This window comes from Onychomys torridus, chromosome 6 (assembly GCF_903995425.1).
Source record: "Onychomys torridus chromosome 6, mOncTor1.1, whole genome shotgun sequence".
In the NCBI taxonomy this organism is placed as follows: Eukaryota; Metazoa; Chordata; class Mammalia; order Rodentia; family Cricetidae; genus Onychomys; species Onychomys torridus.
The window spans coordinates 121227589-121252370 of NC_050448.1; the positions used below are offsets into that span (position 1 = coordinate 121227589).

Consider the following 24782-nt stretch of genomic DNA (forward strand, 5'->3'; position numbering starts at 1 on the left):
TTCCTGTTCTGTGAGAACAGGTATTTCAAAATTCCACCCTTTCTCTATTTTAATCCAGCTGTTTCTTAACACTGAATTAAAACGAAGAATTAGCGTTTTTACATTTAAAAGTTGTAAACTAGTGTTTTTAATTCGGTAGTTGTACCCAGGACTCTGATACCTGTGGCTCCATTTAACATGTTTTGTTTTATGTAGGAATTAGCGTTGGGTGAACACGCATCATTTTTGCAGAAGGAAAAACAGATTTAAAGGAGAGGAAACCGAGGTCATTTAAGACATAAAGGGTTAAAAAAAAACTTATCAAAAAGGCATTGCTGCAAACTTCTTTTCATAATTTATTTTTATGTACATGGTTGTTTTGCCTGCGTCTGTGGCTGTCTACAACACGCATGCCTGGTGCCCGCTGAGGCCAGAAGAGGGCATCCAAACCCCTGGAACTGGAGTTATTGACCGCTGTGAGCCACCAGGGCTGGGAATCGAACCTGTGTCCTCTACAAGAGCAGCCAGCGTTCTTAACAGCCGAGGGGGGCGGGAGGGAACGGATCGGAACATCTCTGGAACATCGCTCCAGTGAGATACACTTGCCCTCACACTCGATCCGTCCAAACAGTCTTTTGTTAACTCTCAAGCTAGGACTTGCTGCACCGGAGCCACGCCTCACGGGGGGCAGCGGGGAGGGGCTGGGGAAGGTGGCGGCCGGATGGCAGCGGGACCCGCTCCACCTTTCCCTCTCCGCAGCCCCGCTGGCCCCGCCCCCGGAGCGCCCACCTCGGGAACGCAGCGCAGCAGCGCAGCCGAGCGGCCCGCGCGCCCCGTCGCGGCTCCAGTTCCGGGGCATGCGCGCTGCCGCGCCCGCGCCCTCCCCCCACGGCCCGCCGCGGCGGAGTTATGCCAAGTATGTGAGGAGCTGGCGAGGACCGGCCGCGGCCATGGAGCGCCGCCGCCTCCGCCCGCGCGGGACTCGGAGCCAGCCCCGCGCCCAGGGCGAGCCGGGCTGCTGAGGCGGCGCGCATGGCGGAGCCCTTGCGGAGGACGCTCGGCCGGCTCCGGGAGCGGCGCGGTCCCGGGGCGCTCGAGCTGCGCGCGGACACCGTGGCGGCTTCGCTCTCCGAGGGACGCCCGCCGCCCCGCGGGCTCGTGGGCCGGGGCATGGAGCAGCCCGCGTGGGAGGCCGGGGTGCGCTCCGAGCAGCCGGGCGCGCGGGTTCCATGGTCTCGCGGGGCTCGGGAGGCCGCCGCTCTGGGCCGCGCGCGGGCTCACGCCATCCCGGGCCCCGAGGGCAGCGGCAACGACGGGGAGGACGAGGGCGCCGACTACTACGAGAACCTGCCCGCGGGCTGCGCGCCCGAGGGGGCGGAGGCGCTGCGGGCCTCGCCTTCCCCGGCGGCGGGCTCCTCCCCGGGGGTGGAGGGCGGCCGCCTGGAGACGGGCAGGCTGCAGACCCAGTTGCGAGAGGCCTATTATCTGCTGATCCAGGCCATGCACGACCTGCCCCCTGACTCGGGCACGCGGCGGGGCGAACCCGCGGGAGCTCGGGCTCGGGGCCAGCAGCCACCTCTCCCCCACGGCGCAGCCGTGCGCCTAGCCTGCAGCCCCCGAGGCGGCGACCGCCCTTCGCAGCAGGTGTCCCCGCCCCGGTCGCCTCCGAAGGAGTCGGGGGTTGGACGGCCGCCGAGTCCTCGGATGAGGCTGTCCAGTTGCAGAAGTCTCGAGAGCCTCCGCGTGAGCCCCCAGCCGCCTCTGCTCCAGCGGTGGGCGAGCGACAGCTGGATCCCGTGCGGTGCGCACAGGGACGGGGACGATCTCCCGCCACGTGGAGGTGGGATGGACGGCTGGAGCCGGGGCAGCCACCCGGCTGCTGCGTCCGCCGCCCTCGTGCCTTCCATCTGCCGGGACCCGGGCCGGTCCTCCGGACGTCCCTATAGGGATCTTGCGGTGACCTCTGTGGTATCCAGCAGCCAAGAGGACCGTCCCGAGGGGCCTCCCCTCCTCAAGCCACCTGCGGTGACAGTCAAGAAGCTGCAGAAGTGGATGTACAAAGGACGCTTGCTGTCCCTGGGGATGAAGGGTCGTGCTCGTGGGACAGCACCCAAAGTTCCCGGAGCTCAGGCAACCTCTCCAAATTTGGGCAGTTGGAAAGTGCATGAAAACCGCGTCCTCTCGGTGACTGCGGACCAAAGACTCGCACTGACAGGTAGGACACTTTGCCGGCAATAGGCTAAGCAACGCCGTGAGCCGCCAGAGCCCCTTCCTAATGCTGCGACCCTTTACTACTCATGTGTGTGACCTCCAAACGTGGAATTAACTCGTCGCTACTCTACAACTGATTTTGCTACCGTTAGAATTCGTAACGTAAATAGCTGATATGTGGCCTGTAGGAGGTCGCGACCCACAGGTTGAGAACCGGCGCCCCGGTGTTTATCAAGGGGGCTTCTGCTTGTGTTTTTTGCAGACGGTCGCGTGACTCTGCCAATGTCATGCATTAAATCAGTGTTCTCGCTCTCCCTTTCCCTCCTCTTCCTCCCTTCCTGCTTTTTTCTCCTTTCCCTTCTCGGATTTTTTTTTTTTTTTCCTTCTCTTCTCCAAGAGACAGCATGTCTCCTCCTCCCTTAGGACAACAGTGAGCAAATGTTAAGTTCTTACAGGCTTTTTCTGTAGGCTTTCTGTAGGTTTTGAGATGGCCGGCACTGCCTTGATTTTTCTCTGTAGCTCTAAGCAAACCCTAAGACTTGGCAAGTTTGTGAACCTGAATTCGATCCAAGGGAGAATTTTACAGGGTTCAGAAACTGTCGTTTTACTTAGTAGGCTCTTTTCTCACTTACTTGGACTCAGGTTTGCGTGTGAGCATGCTGGCTACACACACCACACAGACCAGACTAAAGCCAGAGCTAAGATTCCATTCACTTGTAGAAAACCTGGGATAGTGGTATTGTAATGAAAAGATCAGGTCCATGTCCAAGCTCCTAAGGTCACTTGAAAACTTAGGAAATACTATTTATAGTAGGAAAAAACTTTTTAAGTCTGTTTGTCCATATATAGCAGTCACAGTCCTTGGTTTGGTACTCGTGTGGGTTTTAGTGATCACTGAAGGTCTAAGTTGTCAGTTTTAGAAATCTCTGGATTTTCTTGTAAATATTAGAATTCTCTGGTGAAAGAAACAGATCAAAACCACGTGGCACCTTGATACCCCCTTAAATACAGGAACTTTCAATGAAGAGTTTTAAGAATAATAATTTGAAAGTATTTTGAGTGTTTCTCGGAAAGTGTGCACATCTAGCCCAGGTATGGTGGTGCACACCTTTGGTCCCAGCACTCTGGAGGCAGAGGCATGTGGGTCTCTGTAACACAGAGAGACCCTGTCTTTAAAAAAAGAAAGAAAGAAAGAAGAAAGATTACACATCCCACAGGATTGGGTTACTACACACTAACGTCAACCAATAAACACAAATGTCCACAAAAGTTCTAACTAGACAATGGTTTTGTATGATATATAGACAATACATATTCAACAATAGATTCTGTTTCACCCGGGTAAAGGAAAGTCTTGTCTTTGTCAAGAGAAGTGCATTTTACCAAGCTCACAAAACAAAAAACCATAACAACAACAAACCCCCTTTTTTTTCCAGCTCTAAAGCACTGGTAATTAAAAATCTTCTCACAACCTCCAAGCTCCTGGAAGTGCTGCCAACTGCAAGAGAAATTAAAACCAAATAGTGCAATACTCTATCTAGCACTATTTAATAATAAATCTACCCTAAGGCTGTTAAAATCTACCCCAGCTTTCTCTTCCAAGTACACATTTATTCTTTCTTTCTTTTCTTTTCTTTTCTTTTTTTTTTTTGAGGTTTTTGGTTTTTTTCGAGACAGGGTTTCTCTCTGCAGTCCTGGAACTCACTATGTAGACCAGGCCGGACTTGAACTCACAGAGATCCTCCTGGCTCTGCTTCTCCAGTGCTGGGATTAAAGGTGTGCACTACCACCGCCTGGCACATTTATTCTGGAGGAAGTACAAATAAAGTAGTTGTTTTGGTATCTAAGGATGTGGACAGTTAGAAGTTTTTCTTGATGGTCTGCTGGGCTGGACCATTCCGGATCCTTACAGCGGTTTTGCTCTCATCTTCTGTCCCCACCCAAGAAAAGACCACTGTCACCCAACAGCAGAGGAGCTCGCTGAAGGTTCTTGCTGGTGTACAGACTCACAGCACTGCTGTACACAGATTCACACAGTCCTGGGAATTCAAACTCAGTTCTCAGGACTCAAAAGCCTCTCCATATAAGGTCCAAGAGACTCAGAATTCTCTAGAGGCTTGATCCAATTAATTTCATTAAATGGCTTGGCCTGAGGAGATGGATGGAGTTTTATAAAACATGGTTCAGAGTACAGAGCAGATGGGGGCGGGGTTCTAGGATAGTCTTTAAAACCTTTAAAAGAATTTAGTGCTGATTTAATTTAGTTCATTGTTTAAAATATTTTTTAAGATTTATGTGTATGGGGGCTTGCATGTATTTATGGGCCCTACATGCCTGCCTGGTGCCTTGGAGGGCATCAGATCCTCTGGAGCTGGAATTATAGGTGGCTGTGAGCCCACTCACTGCTGGGAATTGAACCCAGGTCCTCTGCAAGAACAAATAAATGGTCTTTACCGCTGAGCCGTCTCTCCAGCCTTGCTGTATATACCCTTTACTTAAAGTTGGTGTTACTTGGAGTAGTCTTTTGAGTTGTGTTTTTGGGTTGTTTATACAGCTGAGTGGTAGAGTGTATGCTTAGTAGGGCCAAGACCTGGGTTTGATTACAGATCCGCCCTTCCCCCAACACACAAAAGAGAATAAAATAAAACTTTCAAAACTATTTTCTTTTGAAAAATTATACAAAGTCTAGTTTTGAAGTAGTCCATTCTTAGTTGTACAAAAGAAGGTAGGTGTTTTAAAGGGTTTGTGTCACATTTTCTAAATATTCAGAAGGATGTTTTCTTTCAAAATAGGATCACAACTCAGAATGTAATGGCTATGGGATGGGATGGAGCTCACGAAGCCGAGTGTTCTAAATGTTTGGAGACTGTGTGACTGGGACAGGTGGCTTTGTGTTTGATGTCTGGCTCCACCGGGATGCATTAAACTCTGGATGGTAGTGTAACGCCAGCAGTCTGACGCACTTAAGTGTGTTAGCGTTCACAGATTGGCCAATTTGTTCCTAATTGAGATGATTATTTAAGAAATTTAAAGTCATTACACATAGTAAATATTATCAAGTTTCTGCAAGCCTTAAAATTATGAAGGAATCATAGTTTATTTGCCAACTGTACTTCATTATAAGTCTCAGTTTTAATTAGCATGCAGTCTTTAGAACTGTGTTTTGGGGCATCGGTTGAGTTATTGAGATCTTTGACTCCCTGTTGCTCCTGTGAGCGAAGACATGGTATGCAGCTGTTAATGATTCAACCTAAAAATCTTGAGGTAGTGATAGTTAGATGGCATGATCTTTTCTTGTGGTTTTTGTAGCCAGTGCTGGTTTTGAACTCCAGATCTGTGTGTGACCATACCCAATTGGATCATGCCCAGGGCTTTGTGCACACTGGGCAAGCACTGTACCTCCTGAGCCACATCCCCCAGATCTCGGTTTGTACGATCTTTTTTGTTTGTTTTTTGGAGATAGAGTCTCTTTACATAGCTCTGGAACTCACTATGTTATGTTCAAGGTTGGTCTTGAACTTAAACAGAACTGCTTGCCTCCTGAGTGCAGGAATCAAGGCATGTGCCACTATGACGGACTTTGCCCCACCCCCTTCCCCTCTTTCCCCGTCTAAAATTTTTTTATTTATTTTTATCTTATGTGTATGAATATTTTGTTTGTGCTCCACTAGTGTGCCGGGTGCCCACACAGTTACAGATGGTTGTTGGCTGCCATGTGAAGTGGGGGCTGGGAATAGAACCCGGGTCCTCTGGAAGAGCAGTCAGCACTCTTAACTGCTCAGTTGTCTCTCCAGACCCTCCAGCTGTATGACCTTTAACCGTCTTAAGTGACGTTTACAGATTCCCATCCACTATGATTCTGGTTCTATTACTGTTTTTGCATCCCCTCCTCTCCCTCCCCCAGCACCTGCAACATTAGTAGTATCACGTGAGTGGTTTCTGATAGTCTTCTCGCTTGGAATCCCGTGTGGGACGGCTTGGCGTTCTGGCCTCTGGAAGCAAATGCAGCTTTTCTTGTTTGTTGTTTTGGAAGAGTGCCATGGAACAGTGGATGCTGGTGGTTGGAAAACTTGGAGAATTACAAAATCAGCAGAAAATGGGGTCCTGTTGGTTTGAAAGCCCTGTGCTTGTAAGTCAGCGATCCCCAATCAGAGAGATATCTGTGGATCCTTTGAGAACATCTTGGGGTGTTTTCTAGGCCCTTGCTGCAGAAGGTTTGCTGTTTGCTCTTTGAGAAGGATGCTTTTCAAACAATGTGCCTGTGGATTCCTGGAAAACCTCCTTAAAGTGTGAGCTTCTGCATTTTAACAGGCTTTCAGTAAACAGATGGTGCCATTTGGGAGGCCAGCCACTCCTTAGTAAGAGTCTGGAGTTCTCTAGAGCCTCAGTTTGGGAAAGACTTCCCTATTTAGTACCTGATACTTATACTGACCCTAGTTAGAGAAGAGCAGAGTTCTCTCCGCTCCAATCTTGTATGAATCAGTAGCTAGTGCTTATACCATATGATGTATTTGAGCGGTTGTCTGGATTGATCCCACCAATCAGTACTGGAGATTTTGGAATCCGCCAGAGAGGTGGGCATGGAGGAACAGTGGTTAATAGGTGGTAGACTTCGACAGACTTTCAGTACTTCCTTGACCTTAGACAAGATACTCAGCTTCTTTCCTTGGACTGCTGTGAGAATACTAAAGTAATCTGGTACAGTGTAGGCACTTGGCAGGCTTTGTGAGGATACTACCTTACCCAGTCAGAGTGTGAGTAGATTGAGGAGTTAGGCCTAGGGGAGCTTTGAGGCTGAGCTAGAGAGCCCTGCACCCCTCCCCCCCACCAGCGATACTTACTTACTCTTCTCCCCTTCTCTTCTGTTGGCAGGAGGTGGTGGCACACACCTTTAATCCCAGAGATCCCAGTAGGTAGATCTCTGAGTTCGAGGCCAGCCTGGTCTACAGAGTGAGTTCCAGGACAGCCAGGGATACACAGAGAAACCCTGTCTCAAAACCAAAAAAGAAAAGAGTCTCAAACTTTTCCTTTGTACTTTTTCAGTGTCAAATGTGAGCATATAGTTTGCTGCAGGGTTTTTATTGCCAGTCACAAGGAAAGGAAAAGAAAAGGTGTCTTTCCTTACCTCCACCTCCTTTCAGATTCATCTGGGAATGCACACGCGGGTTCAATTTTCTTTCTTTCCTTCTCTCTTTCTTTTTCAGAATTATTTATTTATTATATATATAGTGTTCTGTCTGCATGTATCTCTGCAGGCCAGAAGAGGGCACCAGATCTCATTGTAGATGGTTGCGAACCATCATGTGGTTGCTGGGAATTGAACTCAGGACCTTTGGAAGAGCAGTCAGTGCTCTTAACCGCCATCTCTCCAGCCCCAGGTTCACTTTTCTTAAACAAACAAAACCTAAGCATAGACTTCAGTGTCTGATGCTTATAACAGTGCTTTTATTTGAGGATTTTAAAGAGAAGGAAGGACATCGCTTTCTTCCCAAGATTTTAGAACGGTGGTAAGCTAACCTGCGGTGCTGTGCATTCCCAGCTAATGATGAAATGTGTAAGCGGCTTAGTCTGCTGATGCTTTGAGTTGAATGCCGGGAGCACTGCGTCATCTGTCTTTACTATGAAATAATCATTGAGAAAATAAAATTGGCTCAAGTAAGTTTACTACTTTGCAGCCAGCCTACTTTTCTCAGTGAAAAACTTTCCAAAAATTGCCACTGTTGCATTCTCTTACAGATTTTCAAAATAAAATCACTTTAGTTAGAACCTGGAAATTATAGCAGCTAACAGGTATAGTTGCAGTAAAGTGCTTTTTTGACCTGCAACTTTGCATACTTATTTTTACTTACATCTTCCTGTGTCTGTATATGATCTGAATCAGGATTTAACTCGAAAATCTGTGCAATTGAATTGGGCATTACTTTTTAGCATAAAAAGGGAGGGGAGAGGAGATTACACGCAGCCTTCCAAGTTCATTGAGAGAGCCTGTCTCAGTAAAGCAGGATGGGAGGAGGGTCTGGAGAGAAGGCTCAGTGGTGCAGAGCCTTCCTTGTTCTTGCAGAGGACCCGGTTTTGTTTCCCAGCACTCACGATGGCTCACAACCTCCTGTAACTCCAGTTCCAGAGGATCCTGATGCCAGCCTCTGGCTTCTGCATGGATCACACACATGTTTGCACACTCTCATATACCACACACACGATAACAAAAATAGTGAGTGTCTCACAATGTAATTGTACCTTTTAGTTGTATTACACTTCGATTAAACACATCAACTTGCTTAGATAGAAGATGCTAATAGCTTTGTTTTTCTTACTGCAGTTCCTTGGAATGTAGCACATGTTGGTGCCCATTAGGAATACTGTGGAATGTACATGATGTGAAAAACAATGACAGGACACAATAATGTGTCCAGCTGCATACGTCTGTGGGTGTTGTTAAGGAGGTCTTAGAAGATAAACAAGTTGTGACTTCTAGCTTCAACTTTGTAATTGTGTCAGAGCTATGTGTAAACAGTGTCCTGTACAGGTCTGGTATGCTATTACATAAGAGACATGGACTGAAATGTGAGGTGGATCTAGATTGCTGAGCACTGGGCAAGAGCATGTGACCCCTGGGAGCCCAGAGACCTAGTAACTTCTGTCCTTGTTCTTGTTGTCTTTGGACTTCGTGAAGGAGAGGGAACTGAAGAAACAATTTTTTTAAATATAAATTTTTTTTTTTTTTTTTTAGTTTTTCAGGACAGAGTTTCCATGTAACCCTGGCTGTCCTGGAACTCCCACTGTAGACCAGGCTGGCCTTGAATTCAGAGATCTGCCTGCTTCTGTCTCCCGAGTGTTGGGATTAAAGGCGTGTACCAACAGGCCTGGCTTATTTTTCAATTATGTGTCTATGCATCTATGTCCATATGAATACTGTTGCCTATGGAGGCCAAAAGAGGAGCCATCCCCTGGAGCTGGAGTAAGGGCTGTCGGCTTCCTGATAGGGATGCTAGGAACCTAACTTAGGTCTAATGCAAGAGCAGTGAGTACTCTGTTATAACTGAACCATCTCTCCAGCTCTAAAGAGAGACATATGAGTGGAGTTTTCATTAATTAAAAATGTTCAAAAGGAGATTATTTCAAGGTATTTACTGAGTCTCCAGTGCTGGGGTGGAGATAGTCTTTCTTCCCATGCGTCTGCAAGGAAAGAGTAGGGTTGGAAAACTGCCTCTTCTGTTTACCAGCTAGGTAAGCCCAGACAAGAACTTGGCTATTCTGAGTAGAATTTTTACAGTTTTCAGTGTATTTTAGACATAACAACAGTCTTTTATCAGCAGCTACCTTATAAGATGAAATACCGAATGTCTTATGTTCAGAGAGAGGCGCTTCCCAACTGTTAGTGGGTCGTGTGGTCTGGGGGACAGAGTGCTAGAGTTAGGGTTAGACAGATTAGTTTTGAACACCACTCATACTCACAGAATTGCTGTAGATCAGTGGTTCTCAACATGTGGGTCACAGGGGTCACCTAAGAAAATTGGAAAACACAGATATCACATTACAATTAATAACAGTCGCAAAATTACAGTTATGAGGTAGCAACAAAAATAATTTTATAGTTGGGGGTCTCTGCAACATGAGGAACTGCACTAAAGGGTCGCATCATTAGGAAGGTTGTAGAGGGGCTGGGAATTCAGAGCTTTGTTCCTGCTTTCTCTCCTGCCTGCACATAGTAGTCACTCATTGAGTAGATCAGTGACTCACATAGTAGGAGCTCTGAAGAGCTAGTCTAGCCAAGTGAGCGCTTGGGAGGCAGAGGCAGGTAGAGCTCTGAGTCTGAGGACAGCCCAGGCTACACTGAGAAACCCTGTCTCAAAAAACCAACCAAACAAACAAAGAACTAGTCTAGATTATGTATCTAGAAATATTTGAACTTGAACCTCAGTTTGTGATGAAGCTTTTGTTTTAATTGTATTCGAGTACATGTTTAGGTATAAAAAGAGAATGGTACATTTACATTTTTAAAGGATTTTTTTCAATAGATGGAAGGCTCCTAAAAGCCTTGTTTATACATGGACCTAATGTCTTGTTTGTTATGAAGAAGCTTCTCATAGTTGTTATCACTGCTCTTAAATCAGTGTTTTATTTGCTGTAACAAGATGAACTAGCTGTATATACAGTCAGACTATCATAACACTATGATTTAATAATACTGCAATAATAATAGTAGTAATTTAAAAACAGGACGTGATTTCAGATTTCCACAAATGTGGCTGTACTTTATGTGTAGTGAACTATTGTTTTGATAGATGTGCGCATAGCTTAGTCACTGCCACTTAACACAACTCTTTGGAAGCATAAACTTCTTTAATTGCAAGTAATGTAACATTCTTAGAACATTGTAACACTATATTGACACATACACATACATGAGTATCTGAGGTCTTCACTGCATTGTGGGAAAGGGCTATTTTGTTCAATATTTATCTGTTCCTTATGATTGTGCTTTAATTAAAGATTTTAATTTTTGTTAACATTTAAAGACTTTTATTAAAACTTAATCCTCGTGAAAGCAAAAGAATGTTACTTGTGCTTTCTTATGACTTCTGGTCCTTTTAACAATGAGTTGAATATTACTCAGATATCAGTTAAAGCATACATACTGTTGTATAAAAAGCATTCTTTAGAAACTTTCTATAAGTTGCATATTTTGCTTAGGGTAAGACGAGCACTAGCATATTTTACAGTAAAGGCAGTGTTAGCTTGGTGGTTTTTTCTCTTAGAATTTCATAGTACTTGTATACCCACTTGTATTTCTAAATTGAAATTTTATTTCAGTGGAAAAAAATTGAAGTTTTTGTGATTTGCTTTTGATCTGTGAATATAGTTAATATCACTTCTACTTTTGAGCATTTTAATAGCTGGTCTGAAGTGACGAGTCTTTCCTGCTATACCCGACGTTATTATGTTCTCTGTTTTTCCCTGGAAGCAGACTTATTTGAAAATGTCTATGGGTCTCCCTCAAAGAGAAGAGAACCTGAAGACGTAAAGGATAGTGCCGAGCTTAGAGGTCACCAGCCGCTTAACCACATCACTGTTTCAAAGAAACGCAATTGGCTGTACCAGAGCACCCTGAGATCTCAGAGTCCGGAGGAGAGCAAGCCATGTCAAGACAGAAGGAACTGCTGCCTCTCCCCGGTGTCTCCACCCAAACGTGGGCCATCGCAGCCTTTCTGTAAGTCCCCCCCAGACTGCTGCACACACAGCACCTGTGAAGCTGCCAGCTCTCCATTGTCAGGAACCTGCTTGTTAGACTTCAGTGAGGACAACGACGCCGATGATGAAGGAGAAATATGGTACAATCCCATCCCCGAGGAGGACGAGCTTGGCATAGCAAGTGTCTTGAGTCTGGAGGAGGCAAATGCTGCCACAGTGAAGCTTCCTGCTCCCGGTGTGAACATGTTGTCTGCTAGAGACCTGAGGAAGGCTGAGCCTCATGGTAAAGAGTTGCCGTGTCCTGCCCAGCACCACACAGGTGATGTGCAGACCACACAGTCAAATGGAATTAATCCTGTCGATTCCGTCCATTCTGCAGAAGTTATGCAGCAGTGCAAGCCGAGGTCAGGACACAGGACACAAGGTGTGATGGCAGAGGACAACCCCATGTTGAAATCTGCTTTCACAGGTAAGAATGATTGTACACCTGGTTTTTCTTTTTCCTCTCAAGTCTTTGATAGTATAGTCCCTGAAACAAACCGTAGATGATGTCGGCTGTGTGTATGTTGTACTTTGTTTCGGGTCTGGAGAGCGACAGCTCAGCGTTAAGAGTGGGCTGCTCTTGCAGAGGACCAGAGTTTGGGTCCCAGCACCTACATCAGCCGGTTCACAGTCCCAGCCACCTGTAGTTCAGCTCCCCGAGGACCCGGCACCTCTAGCTTGCTACATAGATTTGTATATTTAAGCATTTTTCATTTTATACTTAGTCCTTCTAGCTGTTCTGTGAGCTGTTTGGAATAATTCTAGTGTCAGTCACAATAGAATTTTGTAGTAGTTCAACTCTTGAATTTTAAAAATCAAAGCAATTGTGTGTGTGTGTGTGTGTGTGTGCGTGTGTGTGTCCGAGCTTCTTCCTGTGTGTAAGTGGGCACGCGCATGCTACAGCACTTGTGGAGGTCAGAGACAACCTTGGGTGTCTCCTCACTTTCCACCTCATCTAAGGCAGGAGGTCTCTTTTCATTGTTCACCACTGCAGTGCCAGGCCCGGCTTTACCCCCATCCCCCCCCCCCCCCATCCTCCACCCCCCATCCCCCACCTCCCACCCTCCACCCCCCCATCCTCCACCTCCCACCCTCCACCCCCCATCCCCCATCCCTCACCCCCCCCCCCCCCATCCTCCACCCCCACCCCCCATCCTCCACTCCCACCCCCATCCCCACCCCCCCACCATCCTCCACCCCCACCCTCCCCCCCCATCCTCCACCTCCCATCCTCCACCCCCCATCCCCCACCCCCATCCTCCACCCCCATCCCCCACCCCCATCCCCCACCCCCACCCTCCACCCCCATCCCCATCCCCCACCCCCATCCTCTACCCCCATCCTCTACCCCCATCCTCCACCCCCCATCCTCCACCCCCATCCCCCACCCCCATCCTCCACCCCCATCCCCCACCCCCACCCCCATCCCCCATCCCCCACCCTCCATCCCCCTACCCCCCATCCTCCACCCCCTCATCCTCCTTCACTACCACCACCACCACCCCCTCGCTCGCTGTATCGACACTGATAACTGACACACATAAGTCCACCTGATGTTACACAGGCTCTGAGGATATGAACTCAGGTCCTCATGCTTATGCAGCAGGCACTTGACTCACTGAGCTGACTCTGCAGCCCCACACTTTTAGTTTTAATAAATTCCCTCTTCACTGCAGTAGAATCTGTAACATAAAATATTTCATCTTTGGGCTTACACAGGGACGCATGCTTGGCCTGGAGGGAGGGGACGGGACCTCCCTGTACTGAATCTACCAGGTTTAGATGGGTCCCCAGGGGTGTTTTGGTCCTGGAGGGGAGGGGCTGGGAAGAAGGTGGAGGTGGGGGCGGGAGGGGGGAGGACAGGGGAACCCATGGCTGTTGTATAAAATTAAAACACATAATAATAATAATAATAATAAATATTTCATCTTAACAATTAACAGCTTAGGAACTGTTTATTAGCAGTTTGTAAAGAGAATCTGGTGACTAAATTCCTTAATAATTTAGGAAAGCCCAGAGCAGTTTACTACACTGAGTAGCCAGCCCTTCTGGTTAATGTTACGTAAAGCAGGGCCCTGGTTACTACAGGGTGTTCTAGACCAGTGAGCCTGCAGGACTGTTTTGTGATTGGCAGTACAAGGGATGCTTTGTCTGGTACGCAGGCGCTCCATTCCTTACTAGCTGTTTACCAGAAAGCCCAGTATGCATACTTAAAATAGTCCTCCTTCTGTGTAAAACAATACTTGTTGTTAGGGTACAGGGATGGACAGAGGGCAACTTTCATGTTAGCCATTTAAAGAAAGGTCATTCATCTACCAATCCTGAGCAAATACACATGTTCATTTTAATACTGAAGTAGTTTTGCTAAGATTAGATTCTAGTATTAAGGTTATTAGATCTTTATCTGAAGGAACAGATACAATCTGAAAATTGAATATGTAATAATTGGGATGATGCTGAATTTGGGAGTGGGGGGTCGTTTTTTCAAGACAGGTTTCTCTGTGTAGCCCTGACTTCCTTGAACTTGCTCTGTAGCCCAGGCTGGCCTTGATCTCAGAGACCCACCTGCCTCTGCCTCCTGAGTGCTGGGATCAAAGGTGCACCACCACCGCCCGGCTTGAGAACATGTTTTTATTTTGTTTGAATAATTTAAAAACAGTAGGAACGTGTACAGACTCAAAAATGAAATTGATTAATCTGTCCTTTTTAACTGAAAAGGTTTATCGTTTAGCATATTCTATCAGTGTTTTGTCAGAACCAGCTTACCAGGAAGTTCACTTGATATAGAGCATCCTAACAGACTTTTAGAACAAAGGAGGCCTCTTTGCTGCCCAAATTACAGACTTCTTGGGTTTTTAACTTTTGTCTAAATCAACACTGCTCTGTGTAACGCTTGGCTTTAGAGGGTATAAATACAGAGCAGCCTTGTGATGTTAAGAGTTGTTTGTAGCTGAATGTTCTGAGATAGAGGCTACTCCAGTTCCTCCAAAACTTAAGCCACCGTTTTAGGATCTACACTCACTGGAGTGTCCTGCAGAGGGAAATGCTCGCTTATAGAGTGGAAATAAGTTGGTGCTCTCCTCTTTATAATGTTTTCCTTTCTCCCTTTCAAGGCCCTGGGATCTTAGTTCCTACAAACAGAACTGAACTGAGAGCTTTGGAGCCAGCTTCTCCAAGCCCTAGCCCTGTGAAGAAAGGCAGTTCCATGACTTGGTCTTTGCCAGATAAGATAAAATCTCCACGCACCGTGAGGAAACTTTCCATGAAAATGAAAAGGTTGCCAGAATTCAGCCGGAAGCTGGGTGCCAGGGGAGCCTCGCACTATATAAGCAGTCCGAATGGTACCCCTTCAATGTCCAAATGTAACTGTCGCCAACTGTCTCATGGTGTTCCTCTGTCCTCTGGGAACCCGACCAGGAATGTTATAAGCCGGTACCATCTCGATACTACCGTATCGTCTCAGCACAGCTACCAGAAGAAAGCCACTGGCAACTCAAAGTATTCCTGCAAGGGCGGTTACCTCAGTGACGGAGACTCACCTGAACTTAGGACCAAATCTAGCAAGCACGGATCCGAGCACAGACTTGGAAAAGGAAGAGAAACCACTCCAAGCAGTTGTAGCAAAAATGAAATAGATATAGATGCCTTTAGACATTATAGCTTCGCTGATCAGCCCAAGTGTTCCCAGTACATATCAGGGCTCATGAGTGTGCACTTGTATGGCGCAGAGGGTTTGAAGCCACCCCGGCTAGATTCAAAAGAGGTCTTTTGTGCAATTCAGGTAGACTCAGTCAACAAAGCCAGGACAGCCTTGCTCACCTGTCGGACGACGTTTTTAGACATGGACCACACTTTCAACATAGAGATCGAAAATGCGCAGCATTTGAAACTGGTGGTGTTCAGCTGGGAGCCCACTCCAAGGAGAAATCGAGTGTGCTGTCATGGTACAGTTGTCCTGCCCTCTTTATTCAGGGTGACAAAGACCCATCACCTGGCTGTCAAACTGGAACCCAGAGGCCTTATTTATGCCAAGGTGACCCTCATGGAACAGTGGGAGAATTCTCTGCATGGCCTGGATAAAAACGGAGAATCGGTCATGTTTGGTGTTGACATTCAGAAAGTTGTAGAGAAAGAAAATGTGGGCTCCATGGTGCCACTGTTGATACAGAAATGTATCATGGAAATCGAAAGGCGGGGTTGTCAGGTATTGCTCAGTTTCCCTCTCTCCTTTATGGACTGATTGTTAAGTCTCGAGAAAAGGAGCTCAAGGGGAGGTTGGGAAGAAAAATTGAGACGTTTCCCCAGCCCCGCTGGGCCTGAATTGCATGGTGTTTGGAGTGAGTTTCCCATCGTAGCTCTTGTTGCCTGTGATTTGAGAGCCTGCTAGACGATTGCACAGTTCATGTTGTGAAACAGAACCTCATGGGCTTCAGGACTAGAAAGGACTAGATTGCTCACCATCGACTTGTCTTAGAAAAGCTGATAACACAGAAAGGCTTGGTCCTCTAATACACATTTCTTTGTGCTTTGAAATTCTGGGGGCATTCCAACAGTGGGTCCCAGGATCTGGCTTCAGACCTGAGGTGAACCTCATCCTTTCTCTCAGCTCACTCTTCAGAGGTCCAGGTTACCCGGCTCTTTACTCTGGGGCCCGCACATGCGATAAGGAGAGCTCTTACTGATAAGAACACACGTCTACTCTTGTTTTTTTACTTTTGTTATTCATGTGTATGGGTATTTTGCCTGCATGATGTGTGCTGGGCCCGTGGAGGCTTGAGAGACCCCGGACATAGACTTACAGACCGTTGTGAGTGGCCATAGGGATGCTGGGAATATCCCAGGCCCCTCTGGGAGAGCAGCCTTTGCTCTGAACCACAGAAACATCTTTCCACGCTTCTAAAATAGGATGGCAACCCAGAGAAGAAACAAAACCTGCTTTTATTTGTAACACAGTTTGAAAATGGTAACCAGCAGTAGGGTGTGTAGCCTTCTGGAGGAGCTCCACCCAGACACATGATTCTGTCTAGTTCATGGTGTCTCTTTGGAGTAAGCCGTGCACATTACAGTCCAAATTCAGTCAACCACATTTTATTCCTAAGGTTTTCCATTGCCTCTTCTGTCCCCACCCCCACCTTGTGCAGACGCTCAGAGATCATTATAGAAATTTTTCAATTTAAATTAAAATAAGGAGCCCAAGCAGTACTATATTATTAGTTTATCTTCTAAAAGGTGTATAAAACAGATGCATAAAAACTGCTGTTTTTGCGGGTGATGATGGTGCATGCCTTTAATCCCTGGAGGCAGAGGCAGGTGGATCTCTTGAGTTCAAGGCCAGCATGGTCTATAGAGTGAGTCTATAGGTCTATAGGACAGCCAGGGCTGTTACACAGAGAAACTCTATCTCAAAAAACCAAAAAAGAGAAACAAAGACTGCTACTTTTAGCAGTGATTCTTACTTGTATAAAACTTTAGAAAGGTTTGTTTTAAGAAAGATTTCCTGGACTAGGGAGATGGCTCACCAGGTAAAGGCTGTTGACCTGATTTGATCCCTGGGACCCACATGGTGGAAGGAGAAAATGATCTTCACATGTGGACCATGGCACAGTAGTGCACATGCATAATGGAGTGTGCACATGCGTGTGTGCACACTCAGACCTGGTAACTAAATGACTGTAACAAAACAAAGATTTCCTGTGGCCTAAAAGCTTCCAGCAGTGCATTTGGTTTTATATGTTGTTTTTAAACCAGATAGGGAGCTGAGGCTGTCCCAGAACTCCTGAGCCTCCCCCCTCCACCTCCAAAGTACTGATATTGCAGATGTGCACCACTGTACCCTGTGAGAATTGTATTTCGAGGGGCTGGAGATATGGCTCAGTGGTTAAGAGTTTTTGCTGCTCTTCCAGAGGACCCAGGTTCTGTTCCCAGCACTGATGTGTGGTGGCTCATCTCTGCCTGTAACTCCGTCTTCCCTGATACTTCTGGACCTGCACTCATGTACACACACAGACACACACACAACACACAAGTCTTTCGGGCCTAGAGAGATGGTTCAACAGTTAAGAGCACTGAAGAGGACCTGGATGCCCAACAACCACTTGGTGGCTCCCAACTGTCTGTAACTCCATTTCTAGGAGAGCTAACACCCTCTTCTGTCCTCCCTGGGTACCAGGCATTTGCGTAGTGCACAGACATAAATGTAGGCAAATGCCTGCACACATAATCAAATAGGAACTAAAAATCGCTTCAGAAAGTTGCAGATTTTTAAGAAGTTTTTGCTTTGAGAGACTAAGAGGCTTGTTAAACCCGTCCTGTGTAGCCTGCCGTACATTACAAACATAGTTTGCCCTCTGTTGCTAACTGTTCCTGTGAGTCGTGCAAAGAGAGGATGTGGCACAGGCATGGCTTTTGGTGGCTGCTGTGCATACTGCTGCCTCTGCTGCTTCCGATGGGAAAGGTCACTCCAGGGATCATAGTCACGGCCCATCCACTGTGGCCGAAGCGTGTCCGTGACTCAGTCAGCCTCTGATCTGAGGGCTGTATCCTAAATTTCCTTCCTTTGATGGACACGTCAGATCTTCACTTCTTTATCCTTTAAAAATCTGTGTTTGTAGTTTGAGCTTTTGGGGATAAGACATTTGATCAATTTATTGTCTACTGTCTCAAATAGTAGTTTAGTCTGCCTTAGGTTTATTTCCTCTTCAAGTTCAAAGGTATAAACCCTTCCTAAAGGGTTTTTATCATACTTAAATAGGCCTTTATCAAAAGAGCTATAAGAAAGTTGGTTTCTTTTTCTATGGAAGCATTTCCCTTGACCCTATTTATCATTTGGGCTTAATTGTCTTTCTTAGTCCTGTACATTTTAAAAAAAACATAGCTTAGCTTGAAATATCAGACTTTCTTTATCTGTGGGTTTCCCCCAGAAAAACGGGTTCTATTTGTTAGTCAGGACTATGACAGAGAAGTGGCTTCTCTAGATTTTATGTCTGTCAGCCGTCCGGATTTTTCTTGTAATTATTTTTATTTTATGTGCATGGTGTTTTGCCTGCATGCGTGTCTGTGCACCATATATGTTCAGCTACCTGTGTCTTCACCATGTTTCTTGAGATGGTATGCTAGCCCTAACGTGCTGTTCTCAGTATCAGTGGCTCAGGACTTCAGTTACGACTTTGAAAATGAGAAGTGTCTTTCTAGCACATTCTTTGGTTTTCTTTGTGTGTTGTTGATCCTCTTGCAGGCAGGAGCACTTCACATGAATGTTTCTTTGAAGTAGATTCAGGTTTTCAGTTGGTACAGCTGGTGGTCTGAGTTGGATATCATCTGCCTGTGTTGTTGGTGATGCTTTTCTGGATCACCACGCCCACCTCTCTGCTGTTGTCTTTCCGCTGTTTAATGATTCAGCAGAGTAGTCATAAGGAAGCCTGGTCATTTCATCTGTCTTCCTCGTCTTCTAGATCCCTTAAAATACTCTGTGCAGATTCCTAATTCAAGCCTTTGAGGATTGTTCGTGTCTTGTTATTGTGAAATTGTTTTCTGTAACTGTTCCTTCCACTCAGGTGACTGACTGCTTCTGAAAATAACCTTTGGATTTGAAAGTATAGACGACAACCCCTTATTTCCTTAATTCATTCCTTCACCAATTCCCTCCTCCCCCCTCCCTCCCTGCCTCCGAGGGTTTATGAGGTGCCGGGGATTGTACCTAGGGCGTTCTATTAGCTGGACTCCTGCCCATCCCTATCTCCTTAAATTTCTTGAGTTTTAATCTTTCAAAAGAATCTAGTAGATTAATCAGGGATTTTTTTTTTTTTTTTGAGACCAGGTTGGCTTTCTCTCCCTGGGTGTGTATTGAATTCTGAAGACTTAATAATTAAAAGGACTGGCAGTGTTTACCTAAACACTTTTGTAGGTCCTGGAGTGGGCACTGTGTAACTTTTGTATGATTTTAAAATGGACTTTATTTTACCTTTAAAATTTTTTTTTTACCCATTTTACCTAAAATAGGCTTTATTGTTTTTTTCCATCACTGTATGATCAGTTAGTTTGAGACCTCAGAAGCTGCATTTGAGGCGTTACAATGACATTTGGGTGTTTTCGTTCGCCAGGTTGATGTGATTTATGCCGTCACCTTCATCACGTCTCTGTAACACGGCGTTTTGTTTCTAGGTTGTAGGCCTATACCGACTGTGTGGTTCGGCAGCTGTCAAGAAAGAGCTTCGAGAAGCTTTTGAAAAGGATAGCAAGACTGTTGGTCTGTGTGAGACCCGGTACCCAGATGTAAATGTGATAACAGGTAAAAATAGAGGGTGTGCTGGGTTCGTTCTGGAAGACCGCACCTGCGGGATCAAGTGGAAATACGCTTTTATCACCTACGTCTAACTTAGTTGTTCTGCGGTCTTACAGACTTCCTCCCAGACTACTGAGTGTTATTTTCTGAGGGGAGGTATGAAGCTATGGCTCCATTTAAATAGTCTACGATGGGGGAAGTGAGACCTGGATTAAATTCACTATAGCAGACCCGTGTCTTCATGGAGAGAACTCAAATGCCTCAGGAAGTTCAGCTTAACTGGCCCTTAGGTGATTGGTGGAAAGGAAATGGCTTATCTGATTAGAGAACTTAGATTATTAATAGGCAGAAGGGATTCATTAAGGATTTTGGGGTAGGGGCGTGGAGTCATTGAAGGCTGTTTTGAGGGATGTTAATCTGGCAACTGTATGTGGGGAATTGAAGAGAGGAAGAAGTCAGAGAACCATGACGATCTCCCAACATCACAGTAATGAGATGGAGGTGCGGGGGTGGGGGGTGAGGTGGGGGGTGGGGTGGGGGTGGGTGGTGGGTGGTGGTGGTGGTGGTGTGTGGCAAATAGGTATCTAAAGCCAAGCAAGAGAAATGATTCTGAAACCTGGTTGGTCATGTACTGTTGGAACAGCAATAATGCTTTAGCTGCAGAAATGTTACAAAAGAGTATAAATTGAGTTTTGGAGTGTGAAAGGAGAGACCAGGTGGAGGTGAGAGTTCTCGTCTGCTGCTGAGGAAAAGCCTCAGTGGGAATTGAGGTCTTTCTTTTCCCTCCCTGAGACAAGGTCTCATTAGGTAACTCAAGCTGGCCTCAACTTTGCAATCCTCCTGCCTCAGCCTTCCATGTGTTGGGGTGATGGGTCAGGGCCGCCATGCCCAGCATGAGAAGACTTGTGTGTCCCAGTAGTGACTGCAGCCCAGCGTACAGCCTTGGAAACAGTCCTAGCAGTTGTGAGGCATTGAAAAATGGGAGCTTGAGAGTAACTGGCATAGAAAATTCAATCCTGGGATTGTCCATAAAAGTTTGAAAAGTCGGGAACTTGAGCCGTCTCTAAACTTTGCTGGCCGGCAAAGAAGAAAGAACCTTGGTAAGTTCGAAGGCCACAGAACGTTTGGGAAAGCAGAGCCAGCAGAGGTTACAGATGGTGTGAGGTGGCACTGTAGTATGGTTTGGAATTTGAGATCACTCCCAACGGTACCGCTGGTCTCTGGGTCCGATTTGCCATCCACAGTTCCCGTGGCTTTACTTCTTCATAACTGAGGTTCTGAGGCCAGTGCAGAAGCAGAGGACCTGAGGCCCATCCGTCCCCTTCACCTGCTTTTCCTACTTCACAGCTCCTGACCTGACTTGTCCTCTGTCCCTTTTACTTGATCCTCTCCGACCCAAGATTATGGAGCAGCAAAGCTGACCTCAAACCCTTTCGCCATAGATGCCTCTGTGGGTCCTTCTGTCTTCAGTGTATCTTGGTGGTTTTATGTGCTCTGTTGTCTAACTTTTTCTTTCTTGATGCATGGATGTTTACCTCTCCTAATTTGTCTTCTTATTTTATACACATTTAATTTTAGGTAAGAATTTAAGGAAATTCACTTACTCTGTACTGATATTGTACCTTGAAGTTTACTTTGGGGATTGCAGCTTTAGGAATCGTTGAGGTCCTGGCTCGGGGTGCTGAGGGGCTTATTTTTGTTATCTGTGTGCATTGATGTTTTGCCTGCATGTCTGTGTAAGGGTGTTGGACCTGCTGGAGCTGGAGTTGCAGGAGTTTTGAGCGGCCGTGAGAGCTGGGTACAGAGTCTGGGTCCTCTCCAAGAACAGTTAGTGCTCCTAACCTCTGAGCCACCATCTCTCCAGCCCCTCATTTTATTTTTTGAGACAGAATTCACTGTGCAGTTCTGCCTGGCTGGAGCTTCCTATGCAGACCATGCTGGCCTCAAACTCACAGAGGTCGGCCCGCCTTTCCCTCCTATGCACCACCATACCTGGACCTGGCTCGTGTGAATTTTTAACAAATCAGAAACTCAGTTTTTGGTAAACAGAGGCTTATTACTTTTAAAAAATGAGATAATATATAATTTGTAAAATTAGCAAAGGATTCACTTTAAGAATTCATGAAAGGAAAATTTTATAGACAGCTGTTTCCAGGAAAGTATAAACAGAAGTACATTTTTGTCTTGCTGAAGCCTTAGCTTAGACACAAGAGTGATGGTGAGTGTTTAGACATGAAAGGTGTGATCTGAGTTGCTGTTTGTTTAAGAGGGTCTTTGGGCTTGGATACTTGCAATGTTTGTAGACATGAACATAGGTTAGTGAAAGTCAGGTTTGTAGCATTCTTTTCTAAATAGGAGAGTCTAAAGCCACAAATGACATGGTTTTTGCCTCTGTTATTTGCACTGTTCCATTTCAGCTAAGCTATTTTTCAAAAGAATTTGGAGCTATTTTCTTTCTTGATTAAAAGTACAAAAAACAATGAAATGATTTGTCTGAGAAATAGCACTGGAATTGGGATAAATTACACACAGGGTCGCTGTGCCTCCAAAGAGAGAGTGCTGTGGGCCTGGGAATTGGCCAGTGGTGAAGCTGCCTCATGTGTTTACTCTACATGAACTCACATTTCTGCTGAAATTTTGGAAAGTAATAGCTAAGTGAGTCTAAACACAAGAAATGAATGAGGTGAATGCTGCTGTGTGTTCAGAGTTAATGTTTTTAGTATTTGTTTTGTCTGAAACAGAACAGAATGCTCTAGACAAAGCATTTTGTTTTAGAACAGGTACAGAATTGAATGTGTGAAGTCTGTCTAGTTAAATCTTTGGTTATGTTTTCCATCATTTTAAATGACTTTATAGCATGCAAACAACAAGTTCAGAACACTAGCTTCTTTGCTGTGTGTTATCCCAGTGGGCTCGTTTTTTGAGACGGTGTCTCACTAAGTAGCTCAGACCAGCCTCAAATGGACAGTCCTGCGTTAGCCTCCCGAGTGCTTGGTAGGATTCCGAGTGTGCCCCTGTCCTTGTGCTGGTGACCTTTACATCAGCTCGACCTCAGTGAGTCACTCCTAAGATCTGACCTGGTTCTTGTCGTCCGGAATCCATGTGTCCCCAGCGTTTTGAACTGATTCCATCCCAGCTCTCTTCTTTGCCGACCTTCAGACTTGCTCACGTATTTTCCAGTCGCTCTCCCACTGGGTCAGTCTCCTTCTCCTGGGTCCCCACTGTTAGTGTGTTCCTTTCTGTGTTCACTATTTCAGTTACTGCCATCACATGTCCCGAGTGTCCCCCCACAGCCCCTGTTGGTTTCTCCCATCTGGCAAAGCTCCTACCCTGCAACGCCAGTGGTTAGTCTTACATAACAGCTTTATTGAGGCATAATTGCCATAAAATAAAATGAAATGCGTGTATTTAAAGTATGCAGCTGGGTGTTTTCACATGTGTGTGCACCATGAAACCTTAGCCATGGTGAGTATCACGAGTGTCACCTTTTGTCCTTCATGTCTCTCCTGTGGCACCATCACCCATTGCCCCCATCCTCAGGCAGCCAGATCTTTCTACTGGTGTAAATTGATTTCATTTTCTAGAAGTTATAGAATAGAAACATACAGGAGGAACTTTTCCTTTTTATTTTCAAACAGAGGTACATGGTTTTGTTTACTTGCAAAATTACTTTGAAATTCCCCGTGTTATTCCAGTGTCTATGCCAGACAGTGCTCCACTCGTTGGATATAGTGGATGATGCCATTGGTGCATCTCTTCATCTCTTGACCAACATTTACCTTGTTTCCAGTTTGCGGTTGTTGTTACAGATAAAGCTGCTGTGAACATTCGTGTAATCAGCCTGTGTATGTCTAGTGATGCCTAAGCCATACTGTCTGAATTGTTTAAGTTGCGCAGTGAGACTTGAATTTTCAGGTACTGTTATGGTTTGGTTTGGAAGTGTCCCTGAGACAAAGTGTTCAGAGATGGAGCTTGGGGGCCATGGGCCCTGGCTTAGTCAGTGGTGGACTTATAATTTGATACCATTACTGGGAGATGGTGGGAAAATGGAAAGCATGGCCCGGTTGAAGGAACTGTGCCACCGGTGTGTGACCTTCAAGGTTGCTCCTTGTCCCTAGTCTGTCTCATACTCTCAGTGTCCCAACAGCTTGCAGGGTAGCAGCTCTCCTCCTCCATGTCCCTCTATTATGTTCCTGCTTTACCACAGGCCTAGCAGTGGAGCCAGCCATGAACCGAAGCCTCAAGTCCTGAGCCAAAGTAAATTCTTTAAAACAGTACTTGTCTCGGGTCAGGCATGCAGGCGGATCTCGGTGAGTTCCAGGACAGCCTGGGCCATGTAGAGAGACTCAATGGAGCAACAGAACAGACACGACAGCAGAAAGTTACTTGTCTCAGGTACTCTGTCACAGTGGTGGAAACTGATAGAGGGACTCGAGTTCCCAACTCTACTGTTTTCCTTTTTGCTGCCATAGGTACTTTGTATTCTATATAATTTATAGGAATCACTTTGTGGCCTCCTGAGGGCCGAGGCTGTGTCCAGCGCGTGAAACTTAGGTTCAATTCCTGTCCTTGCACGGCCTCTGCTGTGGGGGTGTGGTCAGGATGAGGGGTGGGTTCAGGGTGAGGGGTGTGGTCAGAATGAGGGGGTGTGGTCAGGATGAGGGGGTGTGGTCAGGCCGAGGGGGTGTGGTCAGGCTGAGGGGTGGGGTCAGAATGAGGGGGTGGGGGCATGGTGAGGGGGTTGGGGGGAGAGGACAGAATGAGGGGGGGGGGTGGGCTTTTTATTATGATTACAATATCAATTTGAGAAGAATTGATATCTTAATGTTAAATCACATGATCTGCCTTAAACCATCCATTCTCCGTCAGTGTCATGTTTAATTTCTCTTAGTAATTGACTGTCCTTTATGTTTTTTGGCGTTTTATTCTAGTTATTTCTGAATACTGATGTGTCATTGATTTATTGGCCCTTTTGACTGTGTACCCCAGAGAAACCTTGACTCAGAACTTTTGCTCCTTTTACATGTTTGCCTCTATTATAAACTGAAGTTTTCTTTGTATGGTCTGGTGCAGATCC

At 46.1% G+C, this 24782-nt stretch overlaps 1 protein-coding gene across 3 annotated transcripts in view; it reads left to right on the top strand.

Annotated features, from left to right (window-relative positions):
• The first annotated feature begins 857 nt into the window (after positions 1 to 857).
• Syde2 (synapse defective Rho GTPase homolog 2) overlaps positions 858 to 24782 on the top strand; it is a 34454-nt gene continuing 10529 nt past the window's right edge. The window contains exons 1-5 of one of the 3 annotated variants that reach the window (XM_036190963.1): positions 858 to 2194; positions 11156 to 11665; positions 11762 to 11851; positions 14538 to 15628; positions 19585 to 19711. In XM_036190963.1, coding sequence (XP_036046856.1) covers positions 1012 to 2194; positions 11156 to 11665; positions 11762 to 11851; positions 14538 to 15628; positions 19585 to 19711 — 3001 coding nt within the window. In that variant the 5' untranslated portion in view covers positions 858 to 1011. Of the gene's footprint in view, positions 2195 to 11155; positions 11852 to 14537; positions 15629 to 19584; positions 19712 to 24782 lie in introns of all 3 variants that reach the window. The other 2 variants (XM_036190961.1, XM_036190962.1) reach the window with 2 other exon arrangements.